The sequence below is a fragment of the Procambarus clarkii genome, chromosome 18 (genome assembly GCF_040958095.1).
Source record: "Procambarus clarkii isolate CNS0578487 chromosome 18, FALCON_Pclarkii_2.0, whole genome shotgun sequence".
Classification (NCBI taxonomy): Eukaryota; Metazoa; Arthropoda; class Malacostraca; order Decapoda; family Cambaridae; genus Procambarus; species Procambarus clarkii.
Genome location: NC_091167.1, coordinates 27,706,460 through 27,733,782, shown reverse-complemented (window position 1 = coordinate 27,733,782; position 27,323 = coordinate 27,706,460). Strand labels below are relative to the sequence as shown.

The following is a 27,323-nucleotide window of genomic DNA, read 5'->3' as shown; positions in this document are numbered from 1 at the left end:
TTGAATGGGGGCTGTCAGTGTGCAACAATATTCTTTTTTTTTTTGCACACAGTGTGCACTTTTTTAAATGATCTTGTAATACAACCTCTCATTTTTCTTGCAGTTGGCATAGCTATTTAATTATGTTCATTAAGAGTAAGGTCTGCAAGCATGATTACTTCCATGATTACATTGCTTTCATTCTATATTGTGGATTTAATTGCATTTTACATATGGTTTCAGTTTTTATATGTACCGTTTTTGCCATAGCGCTGGAACTGTATCCTCATGGAGCTGGAACTGTATCCTCATGGAGCTGGAACTTATCCTCATTAAACATAATTTTCTGTGGCCCATTGAAAGACCTGATTTACTTCTGATTTAAGGTTTGCCGTGTCCTCTATATTGTCTACTCTCATAAAAATCTTAGTGTCATCTGCAACGGATGATACGGTACTATAGTCTGTGTCCGATATGATAATGAAAAAAGTACTAGTACTAACACGGTACCGGGGGGGGGGGGGGCGTGCACAGTACCCTGGAGGACTTGATCTTTTCATGATAGATGGTCCGAATTTTACTTTTGTTGATTATTACACACTGGCCTGGTAGCCTGGTGGATAGCGCGCAGGACTCGTAATTCTGTGGCGAGGGTTCGATTCCCGCACAAGGCAGAAGCAAATGGGCAAAGTTTCTTTCGCCCTGAATGCCCCTGTTACCTAGCAGTAAATAGGTACCTGGGAGTTAGTCAGCTGTCACGGGCTGCTTCCTGGGGTGTGTGTGTGTGGTGAAAAAAAAGTAGTTAGTAAAAAGTTGATTGACAGTTAAGAGGCGGGCCGAAAGAGCAAAGCTCAACCCCCGCAAACACAACTAGGTGAATACACACCATCATCCTCCCCCCCTCCCCCATATACACCCTCACAATCTCTCTAGTCTCACATCTACTAACCAGAAAAGATATCTTGTAGCACTCCAGGAAAGATTTCAATCTCAGTCTGATTACCAACCAGTTAGGTGGTTTCTGAAACCCTATTGTGAACATCTGTGGGTAGAGCAATGGGTTAGTATTTTACAGGCCTGAGTTCAATACCATCAGGGTATTGAACTCAGTATGTACCTTTGTATATAATACTGTAATTACGAATAATAACATAATTAATAACAATAGTACCATCTGGGCCATTAAGCCCTTTGCAGCCTCTGCCACTGGAGAGAGACACTGATCGCTCTATCATCTTCCGCAGGAACCATGATTCCCAAAAGTGGGGGTGACTACGCTTACATCCACGAGGCTTTTGGGCCCCTCCCCGCCTTCCTGTACCTGTGGGTGGCGTTGGTGATCATCATGCCCACTGGCAACACCGTCATCGCTCTCACCTTCGCCAATTACATCCTTCAGCCGCTCTTTCCCAACTGCGAGCAGCCCCCAGACATTCCCGTGAGGCTCATTGCTGCCGCTGTCATATGTGAGTATGTGAGAGATCAGTGCAAGGATCAGGTATAACATTTTCGGGGGCTCATGCTCTGTGATGATATGAACAATTGGTTTACTGAGAATTATATAAACTATATGTAAATGTAGTATTTTCCCCTTGTAAATTGATGTAAATATGATCTATATATTGTACACAATTTAATAAAAAAAGTATGAGATCGGTGCATTGTTTTCAGAGTCGTCTGCTTGTTAGGCTACATTAGACTTGTGAACATCATTGAGCTTAATTATATACATCATTGAACATAACATGGAAAATTTGAAGTATTGCTTTACAGCTTGCTAAAGATATAGCTGCTATTCAAACATAAACTGTGAAATAATTAATCCCCTCACATATTTGAACTTATTCCTTAATATTTTCTCTTGATATGCATTAGTTCTGTATATCTATTAATTTTGTTAAAAGCCTCTATAAGTGAAACTGTCACCTTCAGTAATGTTTCTCTACACCAGTTTTTCTAAAGAGTGTGTTGTATATATGTTTTGTGGGTGTGCATTCGTGTTCAGGTCCTGTAATTATGTTCAGGTCCATGTTTTGTGAATTAATGTAATAGGTTTTCACATTGCTTAAATCCTTTTCTAAATTAATGTAACAGGCTTTCTCTGTGTTTAAAACCCCTTCAAACATAACTTATATTCAATTGTAAGAAAGTGGCAGCTTAATCGTATCTTAATGTTCATATTTTCCTTTCAGTTTTTCTAACGTGGGTGAATTGTACCAATGTGAAGTGGGCGACCAAAGTGCAGGACGTATTTACCGCAGCCAAGGTGTTGGCTCTTGTGATAATCATCGTCGCTGGTATATACCATCTGGCTACAGGCAACCTGGAGAACTACCAGAAGCCTTTCGACAACACCAACTGGGACCTCGCTGCCTTCGCCACAGCCTTCTACCAGGGGCTCTTCTCCTTTGCTGGGTGGTAAGGTGCTACAATGTCTGATGTTTTACTGTAATAATTCATGCTAATACATTCATTACCAATGCATGTAGTGCACTGTCACTTTTTCACTCTTTCCATTTGTTTTCATCATCTGCTATATTTCCTTTATTTCAAATCCAAACACCCAACAAATGCAAAATAATGAGGATGTGAGAAGGTGAAAGCAGACTGTTAGTCGCATACCTGATGAGATGGCAGACAGCTGTAGTGTCAGAGGGAAAAAAGGCACTTTTCTGTGGGCATCGGATTGAAGCTGATGCCAGAGGTCTATAAAAACATCCGTGACCTATTCCACAGGCAAACCGATATACGAGTGTAATTACAAAACACCAACAAGTGCTGAGTTCACATACACACAGTTAGCAAAGATCTAGACAGCTTTCAGAATGCTACATGCTGTACAGCATACTTGCGACCAGTGTTAGAGTATGAACACTCGTGGTGTTCAGTCTTCCCATTACTGTTTGTCATGTGACGCTTTCAAACTACTGACAGTTTTGGCTTCCACCACCTTTTCACTTTTATCTTTTTCCAGCTGTCTACCACTCTGCAAAAGAGAGCTTTCAAATTTTGGGGCGCAGCTTTGTTTCCTTAGTTGGAACCTATATCCTCTTGTTTTTCAGAGTTGCAGTTTTTAAAAGTTCTTCTTTATCAGTTTTGTCAATTCCTGTTACTATTTTGGACGAAGTGATCACATCATCTCTTTTTTTTTCTATCTTCTAGCTTTGGTATATTTAACACCTCTAACCTTTCCTTGTAACTCAAATGGTTTCACAAAGGTCTTCAACAATTTCGTTAATATATCACCATCCGTGTATTTAAGGGATTCTAAAGTTGGAATGCGTAACATATGCTCCTTACACAATGTTCTTTATGTGGTTGTTAGTGGACAGTTTTCTATCCAGAACCATCCCAAGATCTCTTAATCATAAGTCTTTAAAGCCTTTTCACATTGGTAGGTTGTGTGTGGCCTATTATCTCTCATTCCACATTCCATAACGTGGAATTTATTATTATTAAATTCCATTTGCCAAGTGTTACTCCAATCTATGCAGGGAGTGAACTAGCAGATTTAATCATAAATGTTACTATGGGTTATCACAAGCAATACTGGAGGTAATCACTAGTGATACCAGGGGTAATCACTAGGAATACCAAAGCAACCCATCCTCCGAATTGACAACACGATTTAATACTGAGTGTAATAAGTACACCTTCTCACTGTCATAAACAGTGCACAATTGCACTTATGGGGCAGTTAAATTTACCAAACCCCCTCCCCCAATTTCATTCTCCTCGTGTTCTGTTAAAACACTCAGAATTTTAGGATGAAATTTCCAGTTTGCTAATTACAAGTTTTAAATATCAGGAATTTCTCTTTCAGGTTTATTAAACAATATAGGTTTTATACAAAATTGTAAAATATCTTGAGTTACTTTACAATTTATTGATATATTTTAGTTTTGTTTTATTAGTTTTATAAAACTGTAATATCAATATAACTATAAGTTAAGTACTAATTGTAATTAAGAAGCAATAAAATTATTATCTTCAAAAACTAAGACGGTTAGGTGAGGTTGTGGTTTTCTATTCAGTTTTTCAGGTAAACTCAAATATTCACAATATATTTGACTACGATTTAATACTAAGTGAAAATAAGTACAATTCCTAACTGCTATGAATAGTACATTATTGCACTTATTTGTCTCCTTACATTTACCACCCCATTTTTGGAGGACGGGATGACCAAGGGTAATTACAAGTGATACCAGGGGTAATCACTAGAGATACCAGGGGGTAATAACTTGTGATACCAGGGGTAATCACTAGTGATACCAAGGTGTAATCACTTGTGATATTAGGGGGTAATCACAAGTGATACCAGGGGTAATCACTTATGATACCAGGGGTAATCACTAGTGATACCAGGGGTAATCACTAGTGATACCAGGGTAATCACAAGTGATACCAGGGGTAATCACTAGTGATACCAGGGGTAATCACTAGTGATACCAGGGTAATCACAAGTGATACCAGGGGTAATCACTAGTGATACCAGGGGTAATCACTAGTGATACCAGGGGTAATCACTAGTGATACCAGGGTAATCACAAGTGATACCAGGGGTAATCACTAGTGATACCAGGGGTAATCACTAGTGATACCAGGGTAATCACAAGTGATACCAGGGGTAATCACAAGTGATACCAGGGGTAATCACTTATGATACCAGGGGTAATCACTAGTGATACCAGGGGTAATCACTAGTGATACCAGGGTAATCACAAGTGATACCAGGGGTAATCACTAGTGATACCAGGGGTAATCACTAGTGATACCAGGGTAATCACAAGTGATACCAGGAGTAATCACTAGTGATACCAGGGGTAATCACTAGTGATACCAGGGGTAATCACTAGTGATACCAGGGTAATCACAAGTGATACCAGGGGTAATCACTAGTGATACCAGGGGTAATCACTAGTGATACCAGGGTAATCACAAGTGATACCAGGGGTAATCACTAGTGATACCAGGGGTAATCACAGGTGATACCAGGGGTAATCACTAGTGATATTATGGTAAATCACAAGTAATACTAGGGGCAACCATAAGTGATACTTATCATCAAAAAGCCACAAGTAGATGCTGAAGTCAGAGTACTGTACTATACAATTTTGGCTAAAAAAATAAATATATATTTTACCTGAATTCACCTTGAATTCAGGCCAATTGTCAAGTTGGGAAGCATTAAGTTTCCCAACTTGACAATTGGAGAAGGCCAGCAAAAGCTTGTCTTGGCTTCAATATGAAGCTTCTTGGTGCTCTTTTTCATCTTTTCCTATCATTTACGAGGAAAAGAGCACCAAGAGCACTTGGTGCTCTTTTCAGCATTTCCTGTCATTTTATTTTGTCATTAGTCTTCTGTTTTGGTTCCAATGGTTCTGTGTTTTCTCCATTTTTTTTGTTGAATTACATCTCATGTTGAATGCTGTTGCCTCATATCTTTTGGAGGTTGCTCATTGCTACTTTTGTTGCCATTTGATATTGACATTTAATGTCTCATACATTTGTTCACCTCAGGCCAGATCATCTTCCTCCTGATCACTCTTGGTCTATGGATTGGAGTTTTTGTTTCTCTTGCATTTCAATGGTTTTTGGTCACCCCTTTAATTTTGGACTCTTTATTATAAGACTGTTTATATTGGTTCTTGTTTCTGATAATAGAATCAGGGAGCTATATCTTCTCCTTCAGAAGCTGAGGTTCTGACACTTTGGCCCTGGTGGGCAGTCAGTTTGCAGCCTTTGCCTTCTTTTGTTGCCAAGAATGAAATGTCTGGCTTCTAGAGGGGATTCATTTACCTCTGCTCTCCTCTGCCTCTGTTGAGTTTCTGTTTTGTGTTTTGTTCTGTGGTGAAATAGCAAGAAGAATCCACCATCCACCCTCTTCCAAAACAAGCATTAAATGTAATGAAATGCCTCTTTCTAGTGGATCCCTGGATCCTACCTTTCAATTCCAGGTGCATTGATTTTGCCCTTGTTTGGCTGATGATGGAGTAGCTACATCTACTGATCTGGGAGCTCCTGGTGCCACCACCTGGTGTTGGGCAGCAGCTACTAAAGAGGGAAATACTTAATAATGGAGAGGCCCATTTTCTAAGTTGCTTAGATTTGCTGTGCTGCTGTCTGTTTTATTTTGCTCTACCTTTTTGGTGGCTTATCTCTCAGTTAAGGTGATCTTGGGGTCCCGGACTTTGGCCTCTAGCCCCTAGTGTGTTGATGACTAAGTGAGATGTCACTGTACCGCTGAAGGCATTTTCATGGTGTATTTAATATGAATATTACAGTATTCTGTTTTAAAAAAAATTACTTTGCCCTTTACAAGAAAATACTGTACAGTACGCTACATTAAAAATTTATATTAAATAAAGCAATTAAATATTTCTACTTAGCAGTTAATTATACTGAAATTAACCACCTTTACTGTGCACTTGGCAAGGTGATTGGCACTTTGCTAAAAGTGTTAAGTGTACTGGTACTTCATGCATTACTGTAACTAAATTATAATAGTCATTAAATTATTTTGTACCATTTCTTAATTATATTGTAATGATTTGTTCAATGATGTAGGATATACAATACAGTAATAAGTACTTTTAGTTCATTTGAATATATTTAATATACATATATCCCAAAGAATTCTGGTCCAATAAATTGCCGACACCTTGCTCAGACTTATACACAAATATCTGGTGAAACTGGCATCAATAGAAGAATATCTTCTGTTAGAGAAGAAGTTTAGTGTATGTGAATATATTTTATATCAACCAGTAAATACCACAAAACAAACTTGGCTGTCAACTTCCCCATATTACTAGCCTAACTGAGCTCTGCCAGATTTACCATTTAACTTAAAGGGGGGATTGACTTCGCTTTGTACTTACTATCAAATGGGTTCCATTTGAGTGGGGTTGTATTGCATTTACTCATTACAAACTAAACAGGAATACTGAAGTTTGTATATAGTACAATAAATGTTTTGTTGCCATCCAAGTTGAAATCATGCCTAATTAAAACATCATAAAATACTTTCCAGCTTTGGTTTATTCCAGCTCCATAAAAGATGGCACTGGAATAATCACTATTCTGTAGTATACTAGTTATATGGTAATAATGATATTGATCCAACAGAAAACAATTTCCACAAGCAAAACTCAAAAACTAAGTTTAGCATGCTATCAAATTTGTGTATACAGGTACTTTGAAATCAAACTGTTAAAAAATAACTGTCCTCCAATGTTTGCATTATAAAACAACAGAATTTGACTATTGCTGTATTTTTATTTGATTAAAAACCTTGAATGTACCTTCACCATTTTATAAGATTCAGAAATATTGTAGTTTTTTCCAATTTCAAATATAATTTTTTTTTTCAGGAACTACCTTAACTTCGTTGTGGAGGAGTTGAAAAATCCATACAGGTAAAGTTGCTTTGTGTTAAATTTACAAAATATGTTTTGACTCAGGGTGTTTATCAGAATTTTTTTATTCTTCAAGGTGATAGGAATTAGGAAGCCTGTCAAATGGTATGCAACAGCAAACCAAACAAATAATTAAGAGTAGGGGGTACTGAAGGATAACTGAGGAAACATATGCCTGAAAATTGTGTATACCAACATAGATGTGGTGAGATACAAAAATACCAGAGTTATAATATATAATGCAGCTTAAGATGCCAGATATTGTCACACAATCAGATACAAAAATTTAAGATAAAATTTCAAATAAAGTGGTATTCCTAAGGGCCTATTTAATTGGCAGATGTGATAGAAACATTAAAAGAGGTGTAGGCATTGCTGTGTTGGGGGGAGAAAACTACGTAGGGTAAGAGAATTAACACAAGACAACAGATTGCAGGTTGACATAATGGCACTAGAGATATATAATCAGTATGATAAGCTGATAATCATAAATGCCTACAGTCTACCAGGAAAAAATACATGGCCAAAGGAAGAGCTAGATGACAAATGAGAGGGCCATATAATGATCATGAAATAGATTGTAGTAAGAGTAGATAACCATATATCACGATTGTTGGTACAGTATTTGATGACTTAAATTTAAAATCAATAGACTAGTAGACATTGTAGACATAGTCAATAAACTATGAGTAGAGACTAGAGGTGTTAAGTATGCCAAAGCCAGAAGATGGAAAGAAAATGGGTGATATGATCACTACAGTATGTACAAAATAGTATCAGGAATCAACAAAATGAACAAGGAGGAATTTTTTAAACCTGCAACTTCAAGAACAAGAGGCCACAGATTTAAAGTAGTGAAAGAAACTCTTACCAGGGAGGTCCAAATATGACCATATTCACAACTTTTTGTACCACAATCAATGTAATTTGAATTTTCACACAAATTATAAATAAAAATATAATTTAAACCAGAAACTTCAGCTTACATCCAGCAATACATTGCTACGCTTTTATCATTTGAATTAAATATAGTATATATATATATATATATATATATATATATATATTATATATATATATATATATATATATATATATATATATATATATATATATATATATATATATATATATATATATATATATATATATATAATATATATATATATAATATATATATATAATATAATATATATATATATATATATATATATATATATATTATATATATATTATATATATATTATATATATATATTATATATTATATATATATATATATATATATATATATATATATATATATATATATATAATATATATATATATATATATATATATATATATATATATATATATATATATATATATATATATATAAAATGTTAATTTTTATATTATTATTTTGTGTGTATTGTTTCAGATATTTTCCTGATGATCTGTTGACATGACATTTTGCTTTTAAAAGCAAAAATGAATGCAGGTGGTATGGTTTCTACCTTGGAATTTAATTTTCAGCCATAGAAATCATAGGAAAAACATAACCAAGCTACATGTGTGTGTTGCAAGCATATTCTGTCAACAGCACATTATAGTTGAGCAGTTGATACCTGTCATTGCTTCTCATATATGACTGCCTTCCCAAATGACACATGTCCAGTAGTATAGCATTAACCAATCTGGCATGAGTAGAGGCGAGTATCAGCCTGTAGTCTGGTGGGGAGGGGGGCTGGGCCGAGACTGTCAAGAGGGATATGCTCGTTCTTACGCAAGTCCATGCATCCCACCCCACACCCATCTTTTTTTTTTCCAGGGGAGAGGGGGGTTGTTATTTTAGTATGAAACTTCTCCATTATTTACATGCTGTGCTTTATGTCATAAGTCACTTCCAACACTTGCTCACTTTTGTAGGTGATGGTCAATTTTGGTTTGTAGGTTTGTTATTTTACATGTACCTTTGAAAACTTAATTAAAAAAGAAAACAAAATTAGTGTTTGTAGGATAGTAAATACTGTATTAACATATATACCTTATACACTGTTTACTCGTTGTTAACATTAAGAAGCAGTTCTTTTTGTTTATAGATATTTAGTAATAACTAACAAAATATGTGAAAGATAAAAATAGTTTTTGCTTTTAAAATATGACTTCAAATCTTACCTCAAATCAAGTAGGAAGTAAAGTTCATGAGGAAATGTGAAGAACAACACCACAAGCCTTTACTGTAGCTGATGTTCTGCTTGTCCAAGTGTTACTTGAGCTGATATTCTTCTTGTCCAAGTGTTACTGTAGCTGATTTTCTGCTTGTCCAAGTTTTACTGTAGCTGATGTTCTACTTGTCCAAGTGTTACTTGAGCTGATGTTCTTCTTGTCCAAGTGTTACTGTAGCTGATCTTCTGTTTGTCCAAGTGTTACTGTAGCTGATCTTCTGTTTGTCCAAGTGTTACTGTAGCTGATGTTCTGCTTGTCCAAGTGTTACTATAGCCAAAGTTCTGCTTGGCCACGTGTTACTGTAGCTGATGTTCCGTTTGTCCAAGTGTTACTATAGTTGATGTTCGGCTTGTCCAAGTGTTACTGTAGCTGAAGTTCTGCTTGGCCACGTGTTACTGTAGCTGATGTTCTTTTTATCTCAAGTGTTATTCCTCTCTAGATAAACCCCCCCCTTACAATAGGGAGGGTTAGCACTAACAAGCGAGAGTTCCAGTTGCATGAAGTGTTGCGTGTTGGGTTTCTTTGTACAGGGAGTTATTTTGATCTTTTGGGATGTAGATTGCACAGGTTAACCAGACAGTGGTCTGTTTTGATTCGCCTACCTTTCTGGGTCCTTCCCCAGTCGATGGCAATTATGGCATACTGTACTTTAAATGTAAAGTGTTCATAGGCCATTGCTCCCTGTGCCTCTCTGAGGGGGCCAGGTTCTGGCTCGTGGTCCCCGGGTAGGCATAAGGACTCCTGTGACTGATGACCCCAAACTAATATAGCACATATCAGTTCCGATAGGTTCAAGGAGCCTTCGGGGCTCACCCAGAAAATGGCGTTTCATTACATTCAACACTGGTTTTTTAATACAAATTTATTCATAAATAATAAAAAAAAAAAATTGATTCTTCTTACAATTATTAAGTTTATTTCTAATATTATGACAATTATCACTGCTTGTTAAATTTAATCATGCTACTTAGTATTATATTATCATTGTTATTCTTATAATCCCTTTTACCGTGTTAATTAATGACTCAGTTAATTAAAATAACACCACAATTCATTACTGGTATTCCTTCTCTTTTGGCTATACCTTGAAGTTAGTTACAGTACCTTGAAGTGTTTCCGGGGCTTAGCGTCCCCGCGGCCCGGTCGTCGACCAGGCCTCCTCGTTACTGGACTGGTCAACCAGGCTGTTTGACGCGGCTGCTTGCAGCCTCCCATATGAATCACAGGCTGGTTGATCAGGTATCCTTTGGAGGTGCTTAAAATAAAATACGTAATGCTAAACAACATTATTGTGACTTATTCTCTGCATAATTAGTTGGTTTACAACCAAAAGGGGCCAGGATTCCTTCTGTAGGATAAAGTCGGTTCAGCACTTTTACTTTTTTTTTTCGAGCAGTAAATAAATACCTTGGAGTTTGGCATCCTGGAAAATGTCAGTAGTTGGTCAAAGGGGACCTTGATAAGCCTAATAAGGTTCCTGTCCCCATCAATGGTAAACCAAATTCAATGTTGACACATTAATCATACAATATTTTCCCATGTACTGTATATACACTTGATAAACAAACTTATTTGTGTATGTTTTATATTTAAAGATTGTGTTAAATATTAGCTCATGACTGTGCCAAATGATAGATCTCATTCTGAAATTTTTTTGGGGGGTTTGTCATAAGCTAGTTGGTTATGACAAGCCAAAAAGTTATTTAACAAAATTTTAATGTTTAAACAGCTGTAATTTGAATGGATCTATATATAATAGCTACTTTTTTTTTTACAGAAACCTACCACGTGCCATTATGATCTCAATGCCACTCGTGACTGTTGTTTACTTTCTGGCAAATGTGGCTTACTTTGCTGTGCTCACGCAGAGTGAGATTCTGTCTTCCAGTGCCGTAGCTGTGGTAAGTCTCGATAATCTTTTATTTGTATTTGTTATACAGTCTGTGTCATTCTGGAACTGGCACAGGTGGGTGTTTACCTATACAGTCTGTCTGCTATATTATATTACACTGTATCGATAATGTGTCAGAGTTTTTCCCCTATGCTATACAATTCTTGAGTGTTTGGAGTGATTTTGATCCATGATAGACTCAGAATCTGTTGATGTAGAATGGTGAGGGTGTGAATATGTTCATAATTTCATGGCATGATTAGTTTATTATAGTGTGCTTTCAAATTGTCTTCTCACCATTCTAATTTTTTTTATATAAATTATGCCGATATCTGTTGCACCCCCCCCCCCCTATTGATACGCTACACTTTGTTTATCTAATATATATCATCATTCAAATTTTAAGCTAAATGTTACTCATTAATTACTTATTAATTTATGAGTATAGTACTGTATTATTTATTTTTATGCCATAAGTGTAAGTTTAATTTAGATTGCTGTACACCTATTTAGTCCAGCCATTATTCTAATGATTTGTATAAGTTGTTACAAATAAAGTTTTCATTTCTGATTCTTGAATTCCATTACACACTTCAGTGAATCCACATTTGACAAGCTAATACATATTTCATGATATCCCTATATGGAATTGTGCATTTCATTGTATTCTTGTATGATACTGTATACTGTTTTATTATAGTATAATACTGCATACTTACATTGTATCCTTGTATGGTACTGTTTCTTCACGTTGTTCTTCTATGCCACTATTGGCTTTAAAAAATTAAGGTGTTCTTGTATGACACAGTATACTTCATGGTAATCTAGTTTGGTTCTGTATACTTTAAGGTACAGTATTATTGCATGGTTCTGTACACATCATGGCATCCTTACATGGTACTGTACACATAAAGCTATACCCTTCTATCTTTCTGCCATAATGTTGAAATATAACTCCTCTCTCAAGGATAGTATACTGCATCCTACACTTTCTTAAGGCCTATATCTTGATTACATCTTACATTTTATCAAGGCAAGCACTATCTTATAAATGAATAAATATCTTATGTTATGTTATAATAGATTTTTTCAAATTTTTAAGAATGTTTTGGTATGTAAGGAAGATATGTGACATAATTAATTAAGAACCTTCTTTTTACAGTCATTTGGTAATCGTATGCTGGGTGTGATGACATGGACAATGCCTTTCTTTGTGGCATGTTCAACATTTGGCAGCTTGAACGGTGGAATCTTTGCCTCTTCACGGTTGTTTTTCGTTGGTGCTCGACAGGGTCATCTTCCGCAGATCCTGGCACTTATTAATATAAAAAATTATACTCCAGTCCCATCGCTAGTGTTTTTGGTGAGTATCTTATTAATAATATATTATTTAATTATAGATGAAGATGATAATTAACTCTCAAGATTGGATGCTGCTTGCTATTTTTTATTATCAGAGCCAGACAGTACATTACAGTAAATATCAACAGCAGGAGAAGAGTATGAATTAAGGGATATCCCCATTATGTGCAAAAAGAAATGCTCAAGCATCATCTGCTGTGTATCATGTGGAAAATGTTTTTCACCCATAAACAGGGGGTTTGGCGGCTGAATGAGCATTTGGCCTTTCTTGAGATGGATAGGCTGGATCAAAGGTATAGCTGTCTCACCTGTTCTGATCAAAGATTCACTTGTCTCACTGATAGTGGTCAAAGGCTCATTTTTTTTTCACCTGCCCTGGCAGCCCGTCCTCGCATACAAAGATCCAAGCTCATCAATCCAGCTGCCAAACCCCCTGTTTATGAATGAAAAGCGGTTTACACACACCTCACAACTGATGACATCCGAACACTTCTGGATCAAGTGCTTGACTCACGTCCTCTGTTCAAACCACAATTCTATAAACAGCCCGTCCCCCATACAAAGACCCAAAAGTGATTCCATGCACCCACTAAATCCCCTGTTTATGAATGAAAAACGGTTTACACACGACTCGCAACTGATTTCATTCGAACACTTCTGGAACAAGTGCTTCACTGATGAATTTTGTTCAAACCATAACGCTGTAAATGCTTCACCCACGTATTACAAATACAAATAATCGCCAACAGAACCTAAACACCTAACCTAACCTGACCTAACCTATTCCTATATATGCACAATATTCTAATATATTATAATATTAATTTATATTTGAGAAAATTCCTGTTTTGAATGAACAGCGTGTACAAATTTATGAATGCATTTGTGGGGTTGACCGCTGGATTTAATGGACTGGAGTAAAGGACGGGTTGCTATAAATGTTTCACCCACGTACTTCGAATACAAATAATCGCCAACAGAATCTTAACACCTAACCTATGCCTAACTATACTGTACATAGAATTTTTATTTATAATAATATTAATTTATATATGAGAACAAACCAATTTTTATTACACCTGCCTTAGTCAAAGGTTTATTTGTATCACCAGCCTTTGTGAAAAGTGTAGTTGTCTCACCTGTGATGGCTATAGGTTCAGTTGTCTCACCTGCACTTATCAGACAGCCCAATCCTTATAAATAAAAGCCAGATGCTCATTAATCAAACTGCCAATCTTCAAGTTTATGAGTGAAAAAAACATGATTCACAACTGATGATTTTGAATATTTCCCTTTTACTGCTTCATTCAAATTCTGTGTTTGAATTGCACATCTGTAAATGCTTTATTCACGTTCTACAAATACACCTAACCAAACTTAATTTAAAACAAACCATAAAAAAATTTTTTACAGACAATAATATTAATTTGGGTAGTAGAAAAAGCCAATTTTGAATACACTCCATGTTAAAAATAGATAAATGCATCTTCAGGGTCAGTTGCCGCTTGAACGAACCTTATACTCATGCTCTATTCATAATTTTCCTTCACACATTATTTTCACCATTGAGGGATTTTAAACACAACCTCAATCAGTTTTACTGATCTCAAAGATCTTTACTTTTTTGTTATATTAAAAATCTACAAGATAAACTTGGTGCAATTTGGCATAATATTTCAATTTTATAAAAAATCCAGCCTATTCTATTTATTTTTACAATTTGCTGTCTGTATTAACACTTACTTTTTTAAATGTTTACATTGAACTTTAATTTCTGTATTATTCTCATTTGTTTTCTCTTGCAGGGTATCATGACAGTATTCATGCTAATTACATCAGATATGCAAGTCCTCATTAACTATATCTCATTCACTGAGTCACTGTTTATTCTTTTGTCCATTGCGGCACTGCTTTGGCTGCGGATCAAAGAACCCAATCGACATAGGCCTATAAAGGTAAGTCAGTTATGCTATTGTTAATTGATAATTTGCTGTATCAAAATTGTTTCCTCATAATTTTGAAGTACATTGCAATGGATTCCATTTTAAAATAAATGATTGGTTCCAAATCATTCTAGCAAATCTGGTTTTCTGTTCCTTAGCATCTTAACTAATGGCCTCTATATTTTCCCACAATAAATGTGTTTTCATTATTGCATATGATAGAACACATGTACAGTGGTCATATATTTTGTTACCAAAATCATATGAAAAAATTTACCTTCAATATAATTTTATATTTTTTTTTTTTTGTATTTTAGCTTTATTACATTTTTCAGCATTGCAAATCTAGTCTAATTGAATTTGTTTTGATTATCCTAATCCTTAGCATCAGATATTAACCATGGAAGTTCTTGATTAGCCAAGTACCTGATCTGTTGCATAAGACAATAACCACATGATTCTCTGTTAGACCGGGTTTCATTGTACTAATATGATTGTCTGTTAGACCGAGTTCCATTGGAGCTTATCCATTGCTCTTTTCTTATGAACACTTTTCACATTACTGAAAAGGATTTCATTGTATTAATTTGCTATACCTAAATTATATGTAATTGTGTACATTATAAAAAGACACCCATCATGGCAGTTGATATTTTTTATCAGAGGAAAATGTTAATAAAGATTTAAACCCCCCCTTCTTTAATATACATTTAATATTTTCTGATTTTACAAAAAGTTATATATATGGGCATGATTTACTTTTTTTTTTTGTAATAGCTGCATGACATTACTTGTAATACCATGGTCATTAAATTAAATAACGGATCTTCCAAAACTGACAGTCTCTTTAGCTACTATGGATGGAAGGCACAAAATATGGACTGTTGTGAAAAAAACTACATATTTTACTATTGGATTGTAAAAGGGCATCGCAAAAGGTGAAGCAGACAAATTATTTTTATTTTATTTCATTTTATTTATATGTACAAGAGCTCTTGCATTCTTGCATAGCCACTAGCATATACAGCGTTTCGGGCAAGTACAAATTTTCCCCAGAATATGACCCGACAAATTGTTTAACAACCAGCTACCCATTCACTGCTGGGTGAACAGAAGTGTACAGTTAAGGATTGGTGCCAAGTAAATCCTCCCCGGCCAGGATATGAACCCAGGCCAAAGTACCCGCAAAACACCAGGCGAGTATATTACCACTTCGCCTCAGTGACTGCAGTACACAATACTGCAGAAACTATGAATCTAGCATTTATATATATATATATATATATATATATATATATATATATATATATATATACACTATATATGTATATATATATATATATATATATATATATATATATATATATATATATATATATGTCGTACCTAATAGCCAGAACGCACTTCTCAGCCTACTATTCAAGGCCCGATTTGCCTAATAAGCCAAGTTTTCATGAATTAATGTTTTTTCGTCTACCTAACCTACCTAACCTAACCTAACCTAGCTTTTTTTGGCTACCTAACCTAACCTTACCTATAAATATAGGTTAGGTTAGGTTAGGTAGGGTTGGTTAGGTTCGGTCATATATCTACGTTAATTTTAACTCCAATAAAAAAAATTGACCTCATACATAGAGAAAAGGGTTGCTTTGTCATTTCATAAGAAAAAAATTATAGTAAATATATTAATTCAGGAAAACTTGGCTTATTAGGCAAATCGGGCCTTGAATAGTAGGCTGAGAAGTGAGTTCTGGCTACTAGGTACGACATATATATATATATATATATATATATATGTCGTACCTAGTAGCCAGAACGCACTTCTCAGCCTACTATTCAAGGCCCGATTTGCCTAATAAGCCAAGTTTTCATGAATTAATGTTTTTTCGTCTACCTAACCTACCTAACCTAACCTAACCTAGCTTTTTTTGGCTACCTAACCTAACCTTACCTATAAAGATAGGTTAGGTTAGGTTAGGTAGGGTTGGTTAGGTTCGGTCATATATCTACGTTAATTTTAACTCCAATAAAAAAAAATTGACCTCATACATAGAGAAAAGGGTTGCTTTATCATTTCATAAGAAAAATATTATAGTAAATATATTAATTCAGGAAAACTTGGCTTATTAGGCAAATCGGGCCTTGAATAGTAGGCTGAGAAGTGAGTTCTGGCTACTAGGTACGACATATATATATATATATATATGTCGTACCTAATAGCCAGAACGCACTTCTCAGCCTACTATTCAAGGCCCGATTTGCCTAATAAGCCAAGTTTTCATGAATTAATGTTTTTTCGTCTACCTAACCTAACCTAACCTAGCTTTTTTTGGCTACCTAACCTAACCTTACCTATAAATATAGGTTAGGTTAGGTTAGGTAGGGTTGGTTAGGTTCGGTCATATATCTACGTTAATTTTAACTACAATAAAATATAATTGACCTCATACATAATGAAATGGGTAGCTTTATCATTTCATAAGAAAAAAATTAGAGAAAATATATTAATTCAGGAAAACTTGGCTTATTAGGCAAATCGGGCCTTGCATAGTAGGCTGAGAAGTGCGTTCTGGCTACTAGGTACGACATATATATATATATACTATATATATATACTATATATATATATATGTCGTACCTAGTAGCCAGAACGCACTTCTCAGCCTACTATGCAAGGCCCGATTTGCCTAATAAGCCAAGTTTTCCTGAATTTAAATATTTTCTCTAATTTTTTTCTTATGGAATGATAAAGCTACCCATTTCATTATGTATGAGGTCAATTTTGTTCTATTGTAGTTAAAATTAACGTAGATATATGACCGAACCTAACCAACCCTACCTAACTTAACCTAACCTATCTTTATAGGTTAGGTTGGGTTAGGTAACCGAAAAAGGTAGGTTAGGTTAGGTTAGGTAGGTTAGGTCGTCGAAAAAACATTAATTCATGAAAACTTGGCTTATTAGGCAAATTGGGCCTTGCATAGTAGGCTGAGAAGGTCGTTCTGGCTACTAGGTACGACATATATATATATATATATATGTCGTACCTAGTAGCCAGAACGTCGTACTCGGCCTACTATGCAAGGCCCGATTTGCCTAATAAGCCAAGTTTTCCTGAATTAATATATTTTCTCTAATTTTTTTCTTATGAAATGATAAAGCTACCCATTTCATTATGTTTGTGGTCAATTTTTTTTTATTGGAGTTAAAATTACCGTAGATATATGACCGAACCTAACCAACCCTACCTAACCTAACCTAACCTATCTTTATGGGTTAGGTTAGGTTAGGTACCCGAAAAAGTTAGGTTAGGTTAGGTTAGGTAGGTTAGGTAGTCGAAAAACAATTTATTCATGAAAACTTGGCTTATTAGGCAAATCGAGCCTTGCATAGTAGGCTGAGAAGTGCGTTCTGGCTACTAGGTACGACATATATATATATATATATATATATATATATATATATATATACACACATACATATATACACACATACATATATACACAGTATATATGCATATGTACTGTACTATATATACTATAGTACATATATGTACTATACTTTACCAAGGATAAAGGTTTGAAATTGAAGAATTTATTTATTTCTGAATGAAACGATCACCAAGATGTTATGTCTTTGTTCATTGCAGTCCATAAATAGAATGATAATATGAACAATCATGTTCAGAGCATTATATTTGCTCTGATCTAGCTAATTTCACATGGATAGGGAGTTTTAAGATTTAATAATGCTTTTGTTTTGTAAAATTGTTCTCGAGTTGTTACTTGTTTATAATGATTTCTATCCCTCAGGTGTGGATTGGGTTCCCTATCCTGTTCTTCACCATCTGTCTATTCCTGGTGGTGCTTCCAATTGTTCAGAGGCCCATTGAATTGGGTGTAGCCATTGGCATCATATCCATAGGGATCCCCGTTTATTTCTTTGCTATTCATCGAGAAGAAAAGTCAAAGTGGTTTATGAAATTTATGGGTAAGTATAAAGAATTAATTGTAAATTATGAAAAGCAACTTGTAATGAAAAATGCGATAATGATGGCTATGAAGAACATGAAAACTGGAATTTGGTTGAGCTCTTTCGTGTATATTTTAGCATTCTGATGTCTTCTTAAGATTCTATTCAATTCAATTCAATGTTTATTCAAAATAATGGGTGTACAAAGAACATAAGAATAATGTACAATTGTAGGGACAGGAGTTACACATAATAATGATGCCACTATTACACAAAGCATTTTGGGCAAAACATAAAATAAATAGCCAAAAAACCAGCGTTGAATGTAATGAAATGTCATTTTCTGGGCGAGTTCCAGAGGCTCCCTGGAGCTTCTGGGGCTCTCTACAGAAAAGTTAACTAAAAGTGTGAGGGGGATAAATCACTTAATGCTCAGGAGAAGTACTTTATGAAAGTACATAGCATTGGTGTTTTTACATTTTTGTAAAGTCACTTGCACACATAGCATTTTGGGCAGATCCTTAATCTAACAGATTATTATTATTATTAACTTATTACCTATTAAGTAGGTAATTTCTAGCAAAATTGAAAAAATGTTTACAAGTACATGTTAAATGTTGTTAATTTATGTTGTTAACTTGTTAATTTATTTATTTGCAGTTCATCATACTTGATTTGTTGTGTGAGATAAGAAATCCTCTAATTTTTCTTTATGAAAGCTAAAAACTTTGTTAATTAGAATATTTTATATTTATTCATTTTAAGTATAAACAGGGTCTCGTAGTACAGGTGACTTAATTTTTGACTCACAATCGAAGATCCTGGGTTTGATTCCTGGGCAGGACAGAAATGGTTGAGCATATTTCCTTTCATCTAATGTATCTGTTCAGCAAATAGTAAATAGGTACCTAAAAGTTTGACAACTAGTGGGATTGCATCCTGAAGAGTGTCAATAGTTCAACTTTGGGGTGAATCTTGATATAAGCCTAAAGTAGATGCAGCATATATCCTGTCCCCAACAAAGGAATTGTAATTATTATCATCTGATTATCATATTCTGGTAAAGTATATTTTTAGCCTCTAATACTTTTATTTCTTCTTTTCAGAGAGGGCTATGTACGTTTCTCAAATGCTGTGTATCAGTCTACCTGAAGAAAAGCAAGATTGAGAACAGTATTTATTAATGAAGGAATTCTTATACAAGCTTCTGCTTCTCTCCATAACCCCCACTTACATATATTTAAAAGTACAGGGGTATTAGTGCCTTTTTTAGATTTCCAGATACTTTGGAATACCTCCAAAGTTTATACCAATGACCACATGCTTTCTGGACATAACTTATTCAGAAATGCCAGTTTCTCATTTTTGTGGCATCCCGACTAAAATCACAGATAAAGCTGTCAGAGTGACCAGTTCAAATAAATTTTGCGATACAGTTATGAGCTCGAGTGGCTGGGAAGCATTACTGTCCATCTGAAAAATGTTGCAAGTAGGGTGGGGGGGGGGGGGTGAAAAGCTGGAGGGAGAGGCATCTTTTGTTCATGCGACCAACACAGGTCTCAAACCCAGATTTGTTTTTGTTTGTGGTTTACCTATTAAGCATCCATTTCTCTCATATCCCTGGATATATTGGTCAAATTTAGGAATGTCCATAAGCCATGTTGAGGACAAAAGTTAGTGAATATTACTGAGTTTGGGCTCAGAGGCTGTTTATTTTGCAGTTTGGGCTCAGGGAAAGTCAATGGGTCTGTTTTGGAAAAATTTAATGGCTGGCCTTCATTTTTGAAGTGGTAAGTATCCATGAGTTTGGCTCAATGGAGGTACCAAAAATGTATTCTGAAAATGGTTATGAGACTATATGTCTTTAAATATTAATTGAATCAAGTTACCACAATATTTTACAGAAAATCCTTGAGAAAAAATCTTATGGTTAATTTAATTTTGAGAACGAGTTAATTTTGAGAATTTCATTTTTGAGCTTCTTTGAGTCAGAACTAAATATTGGCCCTTATCTTTTGGCAAAGGCAGCCTTTGAAAAATATAGTTTAGTGGATAGGGAATTGGGAATATTAGATATGTGAGGGCAAACTATAGTTAGGTTCTTCTTGGAAATATTCATAAAATACCAGGATGAAATTAAGATTTTGCTGGCAGAATTTGCCAATATAGGATGAGAGAAAAAAATAGGGTTTAAATGGTACCTCCTTTAATATTGTGCCTAATAAGCTTTTAATGATTTTCATCGAAGGGCACAACATTGGAAGTAGGTAGCACAGTAGTTAGTGCCATGAAAAAGTCATTAAGCGTACAGTACCACAAAATTATACAAGAACTACTTTTCGAACTAAACAGGTTTTCTGTTGATCTCGATCCTAGGGCATCCTGGAAGCATGTGATCATCTGAGTGGTGTATTTGTATGTAAATTAATTGTTATATATACAGTATACACAATATATACCAATTTATTCTTTTATATGTGGTTATTGTACAGTAATTAAGGGTGATAGTGCATATGAACCATACGGGTGGCATTTTGTCCATACCTTCTCCTGCCTACTTGTTGAGGTTGTCTTGGCCTTGTATTTTTGTCTTTAATGTGTAGTGTCCAAGACTTATTTTGTGTACTTTTATAATTGTGGTATAGAAAAAATGTCAATGAATTTCAAATGTGGTGAAATTTTCAAATACAGTGTACAACATGAATTATCATTGAAGATTTCCACCTTCTATTTTGTGATTAGCCATAAATTTTATATAAATTACAAAAATTTCCTTTCAAATATTAATAAATTTTTGTTACACAATATCACTAAAGGCATGTCAAACAAAATGTGATGCAGTAGTTTTTATATTTTTTACTAGATATTCATACAGTGATCAAATACCTCACTCATACATAAATAGTAAATGAATTACTGATTATTGATGTAAATAATCAGATGTAGATAAATAGAATGAAGAGAAAACAGAGGATCTATCTTTTTGTCTCATTCACATAAAGGAGAAGTATAGCTTTATCTTAATCTTCTGTCCAGTTATAAAATATTTGAGAATGTCAAATATTATTTATCTTTTATTAATAAAGGAAACTATAACTATGCCCTATTGATTATAGAAAAAACTTGCCAAGAATTGAATGTACCAAATCAAATAATTTAAGAAACAACTATACATTATTAAGTTTAATCTTGTTAATCCCACATTCATCTTAATTCATGTCATGCAATACAATATGTCTAAAAGTACACATATAGTAAATATTCCTTTTATGTGATTACTGTACAGTACTTTGAAATTTGGTCAATGGTTGATTTAATCACTGAGGGTTACTTCAGGAAATATGTTTAAGAAAGTGGTGTTTAGATAATTTGGATATTTTTTTTATAATCATTATTTTTACCTTGGTTATAAAACTATTGGTAGTGAAGATAAATTGAAAAATATTGACATGGGAAGTTTGATACCACATGGTTAAGAGGTGCTGAATGTTAATAATAGTTCTTACCATATGGCTCAAAAGGGCTGAATATGAAGTACCAGTCAATACCATATTGCTGAGAGGTGCTGGATGTGAAGTACAATTTGATACCACATGGCTGTGAGGTGCGGAGTGTTAAGTACCATTTGATACTACATACTGTAACTTAAAGAGTATCAATAAAGTACCAATTGTGTGACACAGGGTAACACAAGACACTAAGCATGACCAAATTTCTGTGGGTCTTGGAAGTAGAGTTGCGTTCATTCCCAACTCAAAATTGGAAATGCTGGGTTCGAATCCTGGATGGGACAGAAATTGTTGGGCACATTTCCTGTCACCTAATACATCTGTTCACTTAGCAGTAAATATGTACCCAGGAGTTAGTCACCTTGTTGTGGGGTTGCATCCTGGGAGGGTCAGTACTGTAGTTTGAATTGGGGGACCTTGATGTATATACAGTATATACAATTAGATACAAGTATCCAATTGCCTCTTTGTCCCCCCTCATTTTCGCAAAAGTGTAGAACCCGAATTTGAGTGCCTTGAACAGTCATTTTGTACAAAACTCGGTAAGAGAACGCAAATTTAACTCAGACAGTCATATGGTGTAGTTTTAAAAGCTAAGCAATGATACTTCTTTTATGATTGTAATGATCTTTCATGCTTTAATATCTGTTATTACATTAACTGTTAAATTGTTTTTAGTGATTATCTGAATATTTGATACTATTATTTACTTTTGTTAAATGATTTTAATATACATTGAATACTACAAAATGTCCCAGACTTACTGCGATTTTATATAATATTCCTATACGGATCTTACTTTTTCAGTATGTCCAACAGTAGTGAATCAAGGTTTTATCATAATAGTATTGGTATGTTTCAAAGTTACAGTATTTCTCAAAGTATGACCATTCCGCTTGTTCTTTGTTCTTAACCATTATGAGACCATAATATGTGATGTATTATAGGCTTGTTGAAATGCAATTCTGTTTCTCCCCCGCCATAAGAAAGTGGGAAAGTGTGTAGTGATGATAAGATGTGACCCTTAGCTCATTAAAGATATTTTTGATGTTAAGGAATTTCCTATTTATCTAGGACTGAAGGTTTTTAATGTTAAAAATTGTTTTGTTAATTTTAAAATAATACTTTTTATTTTAATAATTTTATTTGTATTTAATTCCATTGTTTTGTGAAGCAAACTGTGGGTTGTGTACAGTTAATCTATTGGAATATTATTTATTAAGTCACAAATTCATAAAACATCATGACTGATGTTGATCTTCATCTCCTTGGGTGCCAGTATTTATTTCTCAATTAATTACGGTAGCAGGTACCATGTCCTCAAATAATAGGGTACCAACAAAGATGCTTTTAATTATCAGGGTACCAACAGCATATCTTCAATTATAATGGTATCAACTACACCTACCATATCTTAAATTTTTAAGGCACCCGAGACTGTGTATTCATTCAACAGATTAACATTATCCATATCTCTATTTTAATCAGGCTACCAGCAGCTATTAATTTTTTTTAATGACTAATGACCATAACTTTATTAATTAGAGTAGAGAAAGAGGTAAATTATCAGGATTTTTTCTTGAGCATAGTAACAGGCTTGTACAGTGAAAATATTAGGCTTTAAAGTCTATACTAGCCTTTTATTATACTGTACTGTACTAAAGTGTATACTTTTATGTCAAGCAATAACATACTGTATTAAATGTGTATTAGGATAAAGAATGTTTCCGGTTTCAGTTATTCAGCGAGTAAATTTATTTGGAGATCAAATTAATGATAATACTAAATTTATAATTAACTAATCATGTCTATAGCATACTTGGATCCCTAGAAATGTGGCTTATTGTAAATAATTTGTTTGGACAACCATGACTTAATTGATTGCATACTAGTAGTCATAAGTAGACAATGGGTTACATTAACATGGCTGAAGATTAGATACCCAATCCCACAGATCTGAAAAGGAAAAGTTGACCGAGATGTCCTCGATTCTTAGTGTTCAGATTTGTGGGGTGGGTGTCCAGTGGACATATCTTCACCAGCCGGGTTAACAGCAGCTATTTCCCAAATAAATGGGTAACATTATTTTGGTTATTAACGACCATAGGAAAACGATGTCAATTTTGCGGACTAGGAATATATTATGCCGAACATATGTTGCCACCATAAACAACATAATTTCTGATACTTCAGATTATTTGAAAAATGTATTAACAGTAGAAAACTTTGTTTTAGCTTAGCATTTCAATAAATTTCAAAATAGGTTTAGGTGTTGAAAAGTAAACAAAAAAAATGCAACTGAATTATATTTGAACTGCTCAACTTGTACGTGAGGAAAACAATACAGTATTGGAAACGTAGTGATGGTGAATTAAAGTGCTGAAAACTTTGTGATTAGCTTCTAGTGTACAGCATATGGTTTTATTCAAACCAACGCACGAATGTAAAGAATATAGTTTGTAGAATTTTTACGTTACCAATTATTTAATGATAGTTTTTATACCCTTTTCCAGACAGATACTTATTTTCAGACTCTTTAACGGTGCAGTTCACCAGTAACTGTTTTTACTTTATTGTTTTTAAACTTTTTATGTTCTTGGCTTAAGCGGAGATGATATCAAGAAAACAGACTTTCAACCACTGATCAGTATACATATGGAGATTGTTTATTTGGACTTCCTTGCAGTGGTGGCTCAATGTACCCAAAATTTATTTGAAGCCAAAGGTGCTTAATTAAAGTCACAGCATCCAGAGACAAAATAATTATGTAAATTGACAACTGACAATCCTCCTTGCCTTCTGCTGTTTGAGCTTCCACTGTTCTTTGTCAGTTATGGTTGTTGACTGCATGATAAGTTCAGTGGCAGATGTTCTATATTATGATGAAAGGTTCAGTGTGAACAGAGCCACTGAGCCACATGATGCCATCATTTGACTTCAAAAGGGAACTTTGTGTCAGCCAGACCATCTCTGCTAATCATACCAAGTAAGCAATTGCCATACATTGTATGGAGTGCTGATATTAATTGTTGTAATTTAATTCCATTTTAAAATGCTAATTATTCTGTGATACACTACTTGGAAGAAATATAACATTACTGTTATATTAGCACAATGTACATCACAATTGAGTATCACAGCAAACTCAAAGTTGGTTGTCGGAGCTAATGTAATAATGCTTGTGTGTGCAGAATTGTTTTAATGTTAATAAAACATTGATATATAACTGTCTTGATGCTTCCATGTTCTGGTATGGGGTACGAGACCTCTGCTTGATGTGTTCAAATACTTTAACATTTGTCTTCCTAATGTGAATGTTTTCTTTCCATTGTCGATACTCTATTTTTGCTATTTTTCTATTAAACTATTTTTTCTTCTCAGATTTGTACTTTATATAGTAAACTACATTTGTAATGTTTTTGTTTTATACGACTGTATATATTTGGAGAGTTTTGAATGCATAAAGAGCAAATGTTTTCTACAGAATAATAAAGAATGAAAAGTTTTCTGTGTTTAAAACACCCAGTGCCACTTGGAAATGTTATGAAATGCATTAAATTATTATCAGATATTATATTTGATAAATATCTTGTTTAATATACAGTGGGGCCTTGATTTACGATGGTAATCCGTTCCCAGAGACGTATCGTAAGTTGAAGCGATTTTTCCCATAAGAAATAAAGGAAATTGAATTAATCCATTCCCCACCCTCCAAAATATTAACTTACAAATACATTTTATACTGAATACAATTTTTTTCTCTAACCACAATACAGTACATATGTTTATCTTACCTGTATGGAGGACTCTTGATGGTGTATGGAAGATGGGGAGGAGGAGAGGTTACTGTTTGGAAGGGGAGTCCCCTTCCATTATAACATCAGGCAGTGATGACTTTTCTGGGATACACTCTCTAGCACATTTTGCCTGCATACCACTTGTGGCTCTTTGCTTGCTTGTCTTACTAAGAATCTGTCTAAAGACGCTTGTTTTCCCCTACATTTTAACACTTGTTTTTCCCTACATTTTAACACTTGTCTGTATGTAATAAGACATCACATTGTAATTTAAATGTCAATGCAATGGCCTGCTACAGCTTTATCTGGGTGAGTATTTTCAATAAAACTTTGCAGTTCATCCCATACTTCACACATTTTCTTAATGAGGAAGGGACATCCTCTACTGCCTCTACTCACAACTATTTTCTTAGGTTGAACCCTACCATTGACTTTCTTGGGAACCATGGCTTGATATATAATAATCAGATTTATGTTCAAAAAGCAAAAAAATCACCACAAAAACAGAATTTCTTATAGGCGTGATTGTCACCAAGAAGGCACACGTGAGGAACACAAATGCGAACAATTTTGTTCCTCACGTGTGCCCCAAAGAATGAGGTGATTTGGTAAAATGCTATGCCCAAGATTACCATCCGAGTTCCGGCGGTGAGGTGGTTCAAATAGCTTCGGCTATCACCTCATTTTGTCCGGTCGTGATGGTCAAGTGGATTAAGGCGTCTTGTACATACCAGTTGTGTTGCTCCTGGGAGTATGGGTTCGAGTCACTTCTGGGGTGTGAGTTTTCAGTTGCATATTGTCCTGGGGACCATTCAGGCTTGTTTGCATATATATATATATATATATATATATATATATATATATATATATATATATATATATATATATATATATATATATATATATATATATACAGTATATATTTATTTCTTAATTTTTTCTTCACTGTCGAGGGTAATTGAAAAATTAACTCTCCAAAATTCATTCTTTACATTTTTATTTTTGGTCTGACACCTGAATGCATTTTGTAAGCTTCTTACATTTTCAGAGATTAGTTTACACATAGCATACATCATACTTATACTCATTTTGGGTGAGGTGACAGAACATGAATCAGTGGGTATGAAAACATAAGAATGGAAGTAACTGCAGAAGGCCTATTGGCACATACTTTCTCTTGCTGCTTCTATGTTGGTTCGGGGTCTTTAATTGACTGTTGATTGCTGGTGTTGACTTTTT

The 27,323-nt window shown here is 34.5% G+C and overlaps 1 protein-coding gene across 1 annotated transcript; it reads left to right on the top strand.

The window, feature by feature from the left end:
- The first annotated feature begins 1,205 nt into the window (after window positions 1–1,205).
- On the top strand, window positions 1,206–20,539 carry LOC123754264 (large neutral amino acids transporter small subunit 2). The gene is made up of 8 exons (XM_045736499.2): window positions 1,206–1,445; window positions 2,172–2,397; window positions 7,356–7,400; window positions 11,388–11,511; window positions 12,664–12,864; window positions 14,669–14,818; window positions 18,619–18,796; window positions 19,885–20,539. Exons 1-8 carry the CDS (start codon window positions 1,229–1,231, stop codon window positions 19,944–19,946), a joined length of 1,203 nt encoding a protein of 400 aa, XP_045592455.2. The 5' UTR covers window positions 1,206–1,228; the 3' UTR covers window positions 19,947–20,539.
- Window positions 20,540–27,323: the final 6,784 nt, after the last annotated feature.

Excerpts from the sequence above, each read along its gene's own strand:
- LOC123754264 (XM_045736499.2), top strand. The coding sequence starts at position 1,229 with ATGATTCCCAAAAGTGGGGGTGACTACGCTTACATCCACGAGGCTTTT. Across the intron at positions 12,865-14,668 it reads TCCCATCGCTAGTGTTTTTG|GGTATCATGACAGTATTCAT; the intron begins GTGAGTATCTTA and ends TTTCTCTTGCAG. Across the intron at positions 14,819-18,618 it reads ATCGACATAGGCCTATAAAG|GTGTGGATTGGGTTCCCTAT; the intron begins GTAAGTCAGTTA and ends TCTATCCCTCAG.